The sequence below is a fragment of the Bos mutus genome, chromosome 9, assembly GCF_027580195.1.
Source record: "Bos mutus isolate GX-2022 chromosome 9, NWIPB_WYAK_1.1, whole genome shotgun sequence".
NCBI classification, from domain to species: Eukaryota; Metazoa; Chordata; class Mammalia; order Artiodactyla; family Bovidae; genus Bos; species Bos mutus.
The window spans coordinates 273,781-289,315 of NC_091625.1; the positions used below are offsets into that span (position 1 = coordinate 273,781).

At 37.6% G+C, this 15,535-nt stretch overlaps 1 protein-coding gene and 1 pseudogene across 1 annotated transcript; one reads left to right on the forward strand and one right to left on the reverse strand.

The window, feature by feature from the left end:
• Positions 1 to 1,109: 1,109 nt before the first annotated feature.
• Positions 1,110 to 8,053, forward strand: LOC102284865 (olfactory receptor 5D13-like; the record flags this gene model as incomplete). The annotated part of the gene is made up of 2 exons (XM_070377098.1): positions 1,110 to 2,029; positions 8,038 to 8,053. Coding segments are annotated over exons 1-2 (936 nt in total), but the record flags the coding sequence as incomplete, so codon positions are not given.
• A 6,075-nt stretch (positions 8,054 to 14,128) lies between these two features.
• Positions 14,129 to 15,062, reverse strand: LOC102276227 (olfactory receptor 10AG1-like; annotated as a pseudogene).
• Positions 15,063 to 15,535: the final 473 nt, after the last annotated feature.

Genomic DNA, 15,535 nt, shown 5'->3' on the forward strand with positions numbered 1-15,535 from the left:
CACTCATAATTTTAGATATATATCAAAAAGGTTTAGCTGCTAAGTCATACTGGAGTGGGTTGCCATCTCCTCCAGGGGATCTTCCCGACCTAGGGATTGAACTCAGGTCTCCAGCATTGCAGGTGGTCTCCTGCATTGCAGGTGGATTATTTGCTGACTCAGGCATCAGGGAGGCCCATAGCAATACTGGGGTGGGTTGCCAGTTTCTTTCCAGGGAATCTTCCCCACCCAGGAATAGAACCTGTGTCTCCTACATTGAAAGTGGATTCTTTACCATTAAGCTACTGTGGAAGCCTTATACATTAAAATAGATGATCTAAAATCACATTTACAAATAATTAATATAAGTTAATTAGATTCAATTAATGAATGAATCAATGTTAAGCAAAATGTCAATATAAAACCCCACAAATTATCCCAGGAGGCAGTATAACCTCAATGGTGGTTTTGATGGAAGGTACAAGATTATTTCTAAATAAAATTCTATAATTAATTTAAGCACAAGATGGAAGGCATAAACTAGTTACAACTTAAGAATTATGCCAATTCACAAACTTTATGGGTGCTTAATTCTTTAATATGACTAGAATATTAAAAAGTTATACTAAGATTTATATGGCACCTTTTACACATCAGTTGATCTCCTTGATCCTTGGTGTAACTGTTAGAACCATAACGCAGTACTCTGCTTCTTTTTGGCATCTCAAAATTTTGTGATTTACAATTTCTCTTGTGTTTCAAATTTATATTTTAGTTGTATATTAAAAATACTAACCAAGGGCTAAATTTTAAATGATAGGATGAACAGTCTGTATTTTAGTGGTTCTCATAATTTATCATGCTTCAGAAATCACCTGGAGGGCTGGATCAATCACATTGTGGGCTCCATTCCAGAGTTTTTGATTCAGGACGTTGTAGACAGGGCTTGAGAATTTGTATCCCCAACACATTCTTGGGTGTCCCTCAAGCTGCTGGTGGCTTGAGGACCATACCTGGAGAATATATACCAACTCCACAGAGACATAGGAAGCTTCTGCCTTCTCTGTTTCTCTTTTCTATTAATTTGTATTTTTCAGGAATAATGTTTGGTCCTTTGTTCAACAGGAATCATGCTGCTATCAGAAGGAAACCAGAGCATCATACTCACACTTATTCTCCTGGGTTTTTCAGAATATCCAGAACTCCAGGTCCCACTTTTCCTTGTTTTCTTGTCTATCTACACAATCACTGTGATGGGGAATTTAGGCATGATCATAATCATCAAGGTCAATTCAAAACTCCACACGATCATGTACTTTTTCCTTAGTCACTTGTCCTTTGTCGATTTCTGTTTTTCTACTGTAGTTACACCCAAACTGTTGGAGAATTTGATTGTGGAGTACAGAACCATCTCTTTCTCTGGTTGCATTGCACAATTTTGTTTTGCTTGCCTGTTTGGTGTAGCAGAAACATTCATGTTAGCAGCAATGGCCTATGACCGCTTTGTGGCAGTCTGCAACCCCTTGCTCTATACCACTGTGATGTCTCCGAAGTGTTGTGCTCTGTTGGTGGCTGGCTCTTACTCATGGGGTGTAGTGTGCTCCGTGACACTCACATATTTTCTTCTTGCATTATCCTATTGCAAGTCTAGCACCATAAATAATTTTATCTGTGACCACTCTGTAATTGTTTCTGTCTCCTGCTCAGATCCCTATATCACTCAGATGTTATGTTCTATTATTGCCATATTCAATGAGGCAAGCAGCCTGGTGATTATTCTGATGTCCTATATATTCATTTTTATCACTGTTATGGGGATGTCTTCTGCAAGTGGGCTCTGGAAAACCTTCTCCACCTGTGCTTCCCACCTGACAGCCATCAGCATCTTCCATGGACCCATCCTTTTTCTTTTTTGCATTCCTAACCCCAAAACTCCTTGGCTCACAGTTAAAGTGACTTCTGTGTTTCACACAGTAATGATTCCTATGTTGAACCCTTTGATATACAGCTTGAGGAATAAAGAAGTAAAAAATACATTCACAAGATTAGTTTCACAAAACTGCTTTGACACTATGCATATTTTTAAATTCATTATTTTATTTCTGAAAAAATAAATGATATCCTATGCTACAGATTGTTCAGTTCTTGTGGTGCAATTGATAATTCAAATCTTTTGATAAATATGCTTTAGGTTAATATATCTATGGTAGGATAACAGTTTATTGATGATTATTGATTTTTGCATACATCAATGTTTAGTAAAATAGTTGTAAACCATATGTAAACCAAAATTTTAAAAAATGACTGCTTTTTGTAGTATTTATAAATCATTTTTGAGTGAATTCAAATGTTAAAAGTTTATGGTTATATAATGAAATAAACTTTTTTTCTGCCTTGGCCTGTTGGCATGTACATCATAAGAAAAATGATTAAGGGAGGAGGAGCCAAGATGGCAGAGGAGTAGGACAGGGAGAACACTTTCTCTCCCACAAATTCATCAAAAGAGCATTTAAACATTGAGTAAATTCCACAAAACAACTTCTGAATGCCGGCAGAGGACATCAGGCACCCAGAAAAGCAATCCAACTCTTAGAAAGGAGGTAGGAAAAAATATAAAAGACAAAAAAAGAGACAAAAGAGGGAGGGACAGAGTTCCCTCCCGGGAAGGGAGTCTTAAAAAGAGAGAAGTTTCCAAACACCAGGAAACCTTCTCACTGCCGAATCTGTGCCAAGCTTTAGAAGCACAGAGGGCAACACAACAGGAAGAAAAAATAAATAAACAATTAAAACTCGAAGATTGCGAGTCCTACGGTAACTCCCCCAGCGGAGAAGCAGCGCAGACGCCTGCACGCGCCATTAGCAAGCGGGGGCTGGGCAGGGAGGCACAGCGCGGGCTGCATCGCTTAGAGTAAGAATCTGGCCTGAATACCCTGACCACTATCTGAGCGAAATAATTTGGGCTAGCAAACCAGACTGTGGGATATCTACCACGCGAAAAGCCAGCCCTAACCTAAGACCGCCAGGCCCATGCACGGAACAAAGAATTAAACAGAGATAGCCGGCTGCAGACCTTCCCCCTCCGGTGACAGGCAGCCAGAGCCGGAAGGGGGCAATCGCAGCCCCAGAGAGACATTATCTATAAAACTGTAAGCAGGCTTCTTTGCTAACTAAAACTTTTTGGGGGTCTGGACGGTTAATATCTGCCTGAGAAGGTGCGCCGGTTTTACACCCAGATAACTGAGTGGCGGGGAGGCAATAAGTCGCAGCATTGGCGATCACCAAACACCTCATCACTTGAGCTGCTCGGACCTGGGAAGAGCACAAAACTCAGGCCCAACTGAGTCTGCGCCTCTGAGGACTATCCGAGTGCCTGAACCTGAGCGGCTTGGACCTGGGAGGTACACGCAACCCAGGCCCAGCCTCAGATTGTTCCCGGCAGAACAACCTAGAGCCCGAGCAGTGTGGGCAGGGAGGCTACACGTGCCGTGAGCGGGGGCAGACCCAGTGTGGCTGAGGCACTGAGAGCGCACGCCAGTGTTATTTGTTTGCAGCATCCCTCCCTCCCTCCCCACAGCGCGACTGAACAAAGAGAAGAAATACAGCTCCACCCATCAGAACACCGACACAAGCTTCCCTAACCAGGAAACCTTGACAAGCCACCTGCACAAACCCACACACAGCGAGGAAAAGCAACAATAAAGAGAACTCCACAAACTGCCAGAATACAGAAAGGACACCCCAAACTCAGCAATTTAAACAAGATGAAGAGACAGAGGAATAACCAGCAGATAAATGAACAGGATAAATGCCCACCAAGCCAAACAAAAGAGGAAGAGATAGGTGATCTACCTGATAAAGAATTCCGAATAATGATAGTGAAATTGATCCAAAATCCTGAAATTAAAATGGAATCACAGATAAATAGCTTGGAGACAAGGATTGAGAAGATGCAAGAAAGGTTTAACAAGGACCTAGAAGAAATAAAAAAAGAGTCAATATATTGAATAATGCAATAAATGAAATTAAAAACACTCTGGAGGCAACAAATAGTAGAATAACAGAGGCAGAAGACAGGATTAGTGAATTAGAAGATAGAATGGTAGAAATAAATGAATCAGAGAGAATAAAAGAAAAACGAATTAAAAGAAATGAGGACAATCTCAGAGACCCCCAGGACAATATTAAACACTACAACATTCGAATCATAGGGGTTCCAGAAGAAGAAGACAAAAAGAAAGACCATGAGAAAATACTTGAGGAGATAATAGTTGAAAACTTCCCTAAACTGGGGAAGGAAATAATCACCCAAGTCCAAGAAACCCAGAGAATCCCAAACAGGATAAACTCAAGGCGAAACACCCCAAGACACATATTAATCAAATTAACAAAGACCAAACACAAAGAACAAATATTAAAAGCAGCAAGGGAAAAACAACAAATAACACACAAGGGAATTCCCATAAGGATAACAGCTGATCTTTCAATAGAAACTCTTCAAGCCAGGAGGGAATGGCAAGACATACTTAAAATGATGAAAGAAAATAACCTACAGCCCAGATTATTGTACCCAGCAAGGATTTCATTCAAGTATGAAGGAGAAATCAAAAGCTTCTCAGACAAGCAAAAGCTGAGAGAATTCTGCACCACCAAACCAGCTCTCCAACAAATACTAAAGGATATTCTCTAGACAGGAAACACAAAAATGGTGTATAAATTCAACCCCAAACAATAAAGTAAATGGCAACGGGATCATACTTATCAGTAATTACCTTAAACGTAAATGGGTTGAATGCCCCAAACAAAAAGACAAAGACTGGCTGAATGGATACAAAAACAAGACCCCTACATATGTTGTCTACAGGAGACCCACCTCAAAACAGGGGACACATACAGACTGAAAGTGAAGGGCTGGAAAAAGATTTTCCATGCAAATAGGGACCAAAAGAAAGAAGGATAGCAATACTAATATCAGATAAAATAGACTTTAAAACAAAGGCTGTGAAAAGAGACAAAGAAGGTCACTACATAATGATCAAAGGATCAATCCAAGAAGAAGATATAACAATTATAAATATATATATGCACCCAACACGGGAGCACCGCAGTATGTAAGACAAATGCTAACAAGTATGAAAGGAGAAATTAACAATAACACAATAATAGTGGGAGACTTTAATACCCCACTCACACCTATGGATAGATCAACTAAACAGAAAATTAACAAGGAAACACAAACTTTAAACGATACAATAGACCAGTTAGACCTAATTGATATCTATAGGACATTCCATCCCAAAACAACGAATTTCACCTTTTTCTCAAGCGCACATGGAACCTTCTCCAGGATAGATCACATCCTGGGCCATAAAGCTAGCCTTGGTAAATTCAAAAAAATAGAAATCATTCCAAGCATCTTTTCTGACCACAATGCAGTAAGATTAGATCTCAATTACAGGAGAAAAACTATTAAAAATTCCAACATATGGAGGATGAACAACATTCTGCTGAATAACCAACAAATCACAGAAGAAATCAAAAAAGAAATCAAAATTTGCATAGAAACGAATGAAAATGAAAACACAACAACCCAAAACCTGTGGGACACAGTAAAAGCAGTCCTAAGGGGAAAGTTCATAGCAATACAGGTACACCTCAAGAAACAAGAAAAAAGTCAAATAAATAACCTAACTCTACACCTAAAGCAACTAGAAAAGGAAGAAATGAAGAACCCCAGGGTTAGTAGAAGGAAAGAAATCTTAAAAATTAGAGCAGAAATAAATGCAAAAGAAACAAAAGAGACCATAGCAAAAATCAACAAAGCCAAAAGCTGGTTCTTTGAAAGGATAAATAAAATTGATAAACCATTAGCCAGACTCATCAAGAAACAAAGGGAGAAAAATCAAATCAATAAAATTAGAAACGAAAATGGAGAGATCACAACAGACAACACAGAAATACAAAGGATCATAAGAGACTATTATCAACAATTATATGCCAATAAAATGGACAACGAGGAAGAAATGGACAAATTCTTAGAAAAGTACAACTTTCCAAAACTCGACCAGGAAGAAAGAGAAAACCTTAACAGACCCATCACAAGCACAGAAATTGAAACTGTAATCAAAAATCTTCCAGCAAACAAAAGCCCAGGTCCAGACGGCTTCACAGCTGAATTCTACCAAAAATTTAGAGAAGAGCTAACACCTATCCTGCTCAAACTTTTCCAGAAAATTGCAGAGGAAGGTAAACTTCCAAACTCATTCTATGAGGCCACCATCACCCTAATGCCAAAACCTGACAAAGATCCCACAAAAAAAGAAAACTACAGGCCAATATCACTGATGAATATAGATGCAAAAATCCTAAACAAAATTCTAGCAATCAGAATCCAACAACACATTAAAAAGATCATACACCATGACCAAGTGGGCTTTATCCCAGGGATGCAAGGATTCTTCAATATCCGCAAATCAATCAATGTAATACACCACATTAACAAATTGAAAAACAAAAACCATATGATTATCTCAATAGATGCAGAGAAAGCCTTTGACAAAATTCAACACCCATTTATGATGAAAACTCTCCAGAAAGCAGGAATAGAAGGAACATACCTCAACATAATAAAAGCTATATATGACAAACCCACAGCAAACATTATCCTCAATGGTGAAAAATTGAAAGCATTTCCTCTAAAGTCAGGAACAAGGCAAGGGTGCCCACCTTCACCATTACTATTCAACATAGTTTTGGAAGTTTTGGCCACAGCAATCAGAGCAGAAAAAGAAATAAAAGGAATCCAAATTGGAAAAGAAGAAGTAAAACTCTCACTATTTGCAGATGACATGATCCTCTACATAGAAAACCCTAAAGACTCCACCAGAAAATTACTAGAACTAATCAATGACTATAGTAAAGTTGCAGGATATAAAATCAACTCACAGAAATCCCTTGCATTCCTATACACTAATAATGAGAAAACAGAAAGAGAATTTAAGGAAACAATTCCATTCACCATTCCAACGGAAAGAATAAAATACTTTGGGATATATCTACCTAAAGAAACTAAAGACCTATATATAGAAAACTATAAAACACTGGTGAAAGAAATCAAAGAGGACACTAATAGATGGAGAAATATACCATGTTCATGGATTGGAAGAATCAATATAGTGAAAATGAGTATACTACCCAAAGCAATTTATAGATTCAATGCAATCCCTATCAAGCTACCAACAGTATTCTTCACAGAGCTAGAAAAAATAATTTCACAATTTGTATGGAAATACAAAAAACCTCGAATAGCCAAAGCGATCTTGAGAAAGAAGAATGGAACTGGAGGAATCAACCTACCTGACTTCAGGCTCTACTACAAAGCCACAGTTATCAAGACAGTATGGTACTGGCACAAAGACAGAAATATAGATCAATGGAATAAAATAGAAAGCCCAGAGATAAATCCACGCACATATGGACACCTTATCTTTGACAAAGGAGGCAAGAATATACAATGGATTAAAGACAATCTCTTTAACAAGTGGTGCTGGGAAATCTGGTCAACCACTTGTAAAAGAATGAAACTAGACCAGTTTCTAACACCGTACACAAAAATAAACTCAAAATGGATTAAAGATCTAAACGTAAGACCAGAAACTATAAAACTCCTAGAGGAGAACATAGGCAAAACACTCTCTGACATACATCACAGCAGGATCCTCTATGACCCACCTCCCAGAATATTGGAAATAAAAGCAAAAATAAACAAATGGGACCTAATTAACCTTAAAAGCTTCTGCTCATCAAAGGAAACTATTAGCAAGGTGAAAAGACAGCCTTCAGAATGGGGGAAAATAATAGCAAATGAAGCAACTGACAAACAACTAATCTCAAAAATATACAAGCAACTCCTATAACTCAACTCCAGAAAAATAAACGACCCAATCAAAAAATGGGCCAAAGAACTAAATAGACATTTCTCCAAAGAAGACATACAGATGGCTAACAAACACATGAAAAGATGCTCAACATCACTCATTATCAGAGAAATGCAAATCAAAACCACTATGAGGTACCATTTCACACCAGTCAGAATGGCTGCAATCCAAAAGTCTACAAATAATAAATGCTGGAGAGGGTGTCGAGAAAAGGGAACCCTCTTACACTTTTAGTGGGAATGCAAACTAGTACAGCCACTATGGAGAACAGTGTGGAGATTCCTTAAAAAACTGGAAATAGAACTGCCTTATGATTCAGCAATCCCACTGCTGGACATACACACTGAGGAAACCAGAAGGGAAAGAGACACGTGTACCCCAATGTTCATCGAAGCACTGTTTATAATAGCCAGGACATGGAAGCAACCTAGATGTCCATCAGCAGATGAATGGATAAGAAAGCTGTGGTACATATACACAATGGAGTATTACTCAGCCATTAAAAAGAATACATTTGAATCAATTCTAATGAAATGGATGAAACTGGAGCCTATTATACAGAGTGAAGTAAGCCAGAAGGAAAAACATAAATACAGTATACTAACGCATATATATGGAATTTAGAAAGATGGTAACAATAACCCGGTGTATGAGACAGCAAAAGAGACACTGATGCATAGAACAGTCTTATGGACTCTGTGGGAGACAGAGAGGGTGGGAAGATTTGGGAGAATGACATTGAAACATGTAAAATATCATGTAAGAAATGAGTTGCCAGTCCAGGTTTGATACACGATACTGGATGCTTGGGGCTGGTGCACTGGGACGACCCAGAGGGATGGTATTGGGAGGGAGGAGGGAGGAGGGTTCAGGATGGGGAACACATGTATACCTGTGGCGGATTCATTTTGATATTTGGCAAAACTAATACAATTATGTAAAGTTTAAAAATAAAATAAAATTTAAAAAAAAGTATAAAAAAAAAGAAATAGAAGGAATTATGTATATACATATGATAAATGGTGTTCTAAATACTGCTTTTTACCTTAACAAAAAGGATATGTACAATATGATTATGATTTGGTTTGCTGAAAAATATGCTTAATCCATGCTGTATGTAATTGCATTTTATTCATTTCTATAACTCCTTGGTTTTCCTCTGTGTGAAATTATCACAGTTACAGTCAATTCTAGTTTGATAAAGATTTGATATTATCAATGGTGTGAAATGAGCATTCTCAGATGTGTCCCTTGACACCCATGTGCACACACTTCTTCTGGTACATGGCTAAGGGTAAGCTTTTCTTGATGAAGGCAGGCTGTGTGCTAATATGCTGTACAATTCACTCACCAGCATCAGGCGAGAGCTTTCATTACTCCACATCCTTTATGTATGTGATAGGGTGAGTCTTTTTGTTTATTTCATCCTTGTAATGAATGTGTCATAGATTTCATTTGGTTTAAATCTGCTTTTAATTTGCATTTACTGGTTGCTAGTGAGTTATTTTCTTTTTTCTGGGCATTTAGATTATTCTGTCTTATGAAATGCACCTTTAAGTCTGTTGTCAATTTTTCTCCTGAATTTTTGATGCTTTTGATTTAGAGCACTCCTTTAACTATAGTGTATTTAAACATTTTATGTTGAAATTTTTCACTCTGAATATCCAGGAAGTGTAACAGATTAATATTTACATTATGACTAATAATTTTATCAAAAACACTTTTTTCACACCAACGTTATGAAGTTAATAAACATTATCTTATAAAAGACTCGTTATGCATTTTACTTAAGTTTACAAGTTATCTGAGATTACATTTTAAAATAAATTTTGTGAAGTGAGGGTCAAGCTCTCTTTTTTTGCAACATTATATATAATTAAATTAATATACTCTATTAAAAGGCCATTTTTTTCTACATTTTCTGTAGTATGAACTTTTGCTTATTCAAGTCATTCTATGACTTGTTCTATAGTCATTCAACAAGTATTCTCTAAAGCTTTCCATATGCAGTAATCTTTGCTAGCTGAAATCTTTTGTTTTTAAGTAAGTTATAACAATACAGAGGGAGACAAAATAGAATATACATTATGAATTTTGGGTAAAAATATTAGGAGGCCAGTTGATAGATAAAATATACTATATTGTTTTAGTACTTTGGCCACCTGATGCAGAGAGCCAACTCAATGTAAAAGACCCTGATGCTAGTAAAGATGAAGGCAAAAAGGAGGAGACAGCAGAGGATGAGATGGTTGGATATTAATAGTGTCACTGACTCAATGGACATGAATCTGAGCAAATTTCGAGAGACAGTGGAGGACTGAGGAGCCTGGCATGCTATGGTCCATGAAGACACAAAGAGTCAGACATGACTTACCAACTGAACAACAACAACAAATCAAATAAGCAGTGAATTTTTGCTGACAGAGACTAGTCCATTAAATATGAGATCAGCAAAAAAATTAATTTTTTATAAATGCAAACACTAGGGAGATAATCCTGATATCAGAAAGTCAAGCATAAAATGGCAAGTTCATGAGGATAATCAATTTTTATTAACACAGGAAGCAAAATTTCAAATAATATCTGATTAAGACAAGAGCAGAACTTAGCGGGGAAAAAGATCACTAGCTCAAAGCAGTGGATAAGATGTTCAACGTTAAGGCAGTCATTTTCTCAAGGCTGTCATGACATCCTTATTCCTCAGAGTATATATCATGGGATTAAACATCAGGGTAACACGGTATAGAAAGGAGAGGGAAAAAATCTTTCCTGTAAAAATGTTTGGAATCACATCATAAATATGTAATGGTTCTGGGTCCACAAAATAAAGGCTCAACTATGGGGCTTCCCAGGTGGCACTAATGGTAAAGAACCTACCTGTCAATGCAGGAGACTTAAGGGAAGCAGGTTCGATCCCTGTGTAGGGAAGATCCCCTGGAGAAGGGCACAGCAGCCCATTCCAGTGTTCTTGCTGGAGAACCCTGTGGACAGAGGAGCCAATTGGGCTACGGTCCACAGGGTTGCAGAGAGTTGGACGCTACTGAAACAACTTAGTGCACACGCATGATGTGAGGTGAGCAGGTGGAGAAAACTTTGGCTCATCCCGTTGCTGATGGCAACACAGGATGGAGAAGAGATTTTACTGTAGGAGCCAAGTGTCAACTGAAAAGGGGTCATGACAAATGATTCACTAATAGTACAGCTATAGAGACTGACATCTCATTCAGAAAAACATTGCCACAGCCCAGCTTGTAGTTAGATCCAAAAATGACAGAGGGGAAATTTGGCATGTTTGCCTTATCCTGGCTGTAACACCCCTGATCCAAGAGCCAAGCATCATCAGCTGAATACAGAGCTCCTGGTTTAGAAGTAGGGAAAGTTGCGAAAGTTACAGTTGGCCACATAGCAGTCATGGGCCATAACTGTCAAGACCAAGTATTCTGTGTCTCCAAGAATACAAATAAAATATATCTTTGTAGTGCATATTCTGACCAAAGGTTTATGCATATTCTAGAAAGAGTGACAGATACATAACAGATTTCCAGGAAGGAAAAGTTACTGATGAAAAAATACGTGGGAATTTGAGAGCCTTGTCAACTCTGATTATAAGAGTATTGTTGTTGCTTCTCACCAGGATAATCACATAAAAAAGGAAAATATTACAAAGAGAAACACTCAGACATTGTGAATACAGAAAAATCAAAAAGAACCAGTGTTATCACTGAAGTGAGATGTGCTTCTTGGTTGTGTGTGTGTGTGTGTGTTTGATGTTCTCTCTGTGAAAAGAGTGAAATAAGTAATTTTTATTTTTATTTTATATAGTAACTATTTTATATAGTATAGCTATATATAAATGTATATTTGTTGTTGTTCAGTCCTCCAGCCATGTCCAACTCTTTGCATCCCAATGGACTGCAGCACTGGAGGCCACCCTGTCCCTCACCATCTTCTGGAGTTTGCCCAAGTTCATGTCCATTGCATCCATGATGTCATTCAACCATCTCACCCTCTGACGCCCTCTTCTCCTTCTGCCCTCAATCTTTCCCAGCATCAGAGTCTTTTCAAATGGGTTGGCTGTTTGCATCAGGTGGCCAAATTATTAGAGCTTCAGCTTCAGTATCAGTCCTTCCAATGAATATTGAAATATATATGTTATATTATATAAAATATATATTATAAATATGTAAAAGTACCTATGTACATAAATATCCACTTCATAATCTTAAATTTATCTCTGTTTGTAACTATTATTAAAGCCAATTTAGTCCTTTTTTAAAGACATGACCAAACATTATATATTCTGGCTCTGTTTAGTTCATAAAAAATGTGCTGTTTCTTTCAAACATCAAATATCATTTGGCTGATATTGAAATTTCTGTTAGCTACTAAATATTCTGTAAAATGTTGGGAGGCAATAAGAAAAGGAGAAATGCAGTAATTTTCTTCCATATTTAGTTTTTTTCTGAATAAAATTTATTATTTTTGTGATGGGCCTATTATTATCTTTATAATAAATCCATACCACAAAAAAGTATAAATAAATAAATAAGTCAGATATTATCTGAACTCCTGTCACTGTAAAGAAGCCCATTCTCTCTTCTAATACATATCCAGATATTGCTGACATATATACACACCAAGTAGAAAGATGCACATGTGAGATGTTGTATGAATACATGGAAGCTATATCCCTTTCTTTTGCAAAAATAGAGTTATGTTTTATACATGTATTTATGTACTTACATGTCTGAAAAGCTTGGGATTTCCTCACTGGCTTGGCTCTAAAACATTGTCTTGAGAGACTGTGCAGCATCACATGGTAAACGGGCGCCCGTGAGTAGTATGTTCCAAATGAGAACAGCTTACCTTTGCTTTGCTAGTGTTGTCTTTTGCAGTAAAAAAAAAAGCTTTTAATAAACATCCTTGAACAAACACAACTAACCATCATTCTGGAGCAAATATTTTTTATAAGGCTTCATTGATATAGTTTTTAAAGTAAAAAAAAAAAAAAATCTACATATTTTTTTAAATCACTGTTCTCAAAAGATACAGAATTTATTCCAGATGATTAGAATAAAAACACCTTAATAAAATGACTGCTTACACAGTGTATTACATTCCTAGATCTATTGTAACAAATTATCACAAATTGAGTGGTTTAAAGAACAAAAGTTGACTTTCTCACATCTTTAAAAGCCCAAATCACAGTGCTGGTAGGGTTTTCCTCTACAGACTCCAAAGGGATAGTAACTCCTGGCCTCTTTCAGCTTTTGGTTGTCCCTGACCTGCTTTGCTTCATGGCTGTGTCATTCCTGGTTGCTTCCTCCATCTTCACGTGGTGTTCTTCTGTGTCACTGTGTCTCTATTTTTAACTTAATCTCTCTTCCTCCCTTATAAGAACTAAAACACTGATCATAGGACATAGTGCCCTTCCCTTAAATTGAGATAATCTTATTTCAAAGTCCTTAAGTGAATTACATCTGCAAAGGCTATTATTTTCCTAACAAGTTCAGGTTTGCAGGTTATAACCTGATATATATTTAGAGGGATCAACATTCAACCCAATGCAGTTTATAGTTTAAATTCCTAATAGTCCTAATACTAAGGAGACACTACAAAAGCAAAACATGAAAGCTATAAGCCAGAGGAAATGACGTCACTAGAGAACAGTCAGCATTGAGGTAACAAAGGATCCTTTCAGGGTTTATACTCTGAAAGGGTTATGGACAGTTGCAAAACAGAGAAAGAAGGAAAAACTGCAAGAAAGCACTCAGATTCCCCTACTCCCACCAACTTGGATGTGGTTGTTGTTTTCTCATCATCTAAATCCAATCATAAGTATGGAAAAGGACAGTGAATATGCCTGAAGGAATGGGAAGTTTCAAGCAAATTTCTTACAGAGCATGACCATGATCATTAGTTATATAGCATTTAACTATCATTTTATTGATCAGGAAATCTCTTAACTCACTCTTTCCTAGTGAGAGGGAAGATAGGTCTTCAGAATAGATCATTGCCATGGAGGTAATGTGTGCTTTGATAACCCAGAAACCCTTAGCTCTTTGAAACTAAGGTCCTTTCACATAATGTGAGATGGCAGTGATGATATTAACTATCATTTTATAGGAACATAGAAACAAATTAGATGATATTTTCTGATGTATTTACGTGAGAAACATAGAAACAAATTGCTTCTGTAATTTCAAGCCTTTGAGTCAGGTTGATAATTTATTTAGTAGTTTTCTCAGTGCTATGGTGATATCTTTGTTTCTCAGAGTATATATAATGGGATTGAACGTTGGGATCAAAACTGTGTAGAAAAGAGAGATCAGCTTCCCAGTTTCTTCAGATTGATTTGGTTTGGGTTGTAAATAAGTGGTAGAGGCTGTGCCATAGAATAAGACCACCACTGTGAGGTGAGACAAGCAAGTAGAGAAGGCTTTAGGCTAAAGCCCTCGCTCTGGCGAATGTTGGAGATTATTTTATCATAGTCAGCAGAAATGGAACCATAATGAACACCACTGCAACTGCATAGACTGCTATCTCATTCACAAATGCATCCTCATAGGCAAGCTTGAATATGGGGGGGAGGTCTCAGAAAAAATGATTAATTGTGGTAGACCCACAAAAGGGCAGAGAGAAAATCTGCCATGTTTGCCCAATTACAACAGGAACTCCACTGACCCAGGAGGCAGTGACCAGCTGGACGCAGACCTGGGGGCTCATGATCAGACCATACGGAAGAGGTTTACAAACGGCCACGTAGCAGTCATAGGCCATCACGGCCAGGAGGAGACACTCTAAACCTCCAAACAGAAGGACCAAACACATTTGTGTAGCACAGGCAATGAAAGAAACATGCCCTTTCTGGTTCAGGAGGTCCGTGAGAATTCTTGGGATAGTGACAGTTACATAACAGATTTCTAAAATGGAAAAGTGGTTGAGGAAAAAGTACACGGGGGTCTGGAGAATAGGGTCAATTCTTGTTATCAATACAATGACACTGTTGCACATCAGGATGGTCAAATAGAGGACTAAAAATATCCCCAAAAGAATCCATTGGAAATTGGGAATATCAGAAAACCCCAAGAGGATAAATTCCATCATCGTGGTGATATTTGATTTTTCTGTTCTTAATTTGTACTTCATCTGTAGATATGGTAAATTCAAGATGGTTAATTCATTAATGCTTTTGAGCAACATTTCCCTTATGTTAACTGGATTAGATGCATGAACCTATTTACATAATCCCTTCAATTATTTCTGCCTTTGCCTTGCTCAGTTTCTAAGAAATGAGATTTGAAACTTCAGCAATGAACTGATGTGCAGTTAAAATCAATTAGAGAAATAAAATCCTCATTTTTTACACTTGTATGTGCTGATACCAGAGGGCTTCTCTGTATCTCAGCAGTAAAAGAGTTTGCCTGAAATGCAGGAAATACAGGAGATGTAGGTTTGATCCATGGGTAAGGAAGATCCCTTGGAGGAGGGGATGGCAACCCACTCCAATATTCTCACCTAGAGAATTCCATGGACAAGGAGCCCGGCAGGCTATGGTCCATGGGATCACAAAGAGACAGACATGACAGAAGTAACTGAGCAGCAGCAGTAATGATACCAGG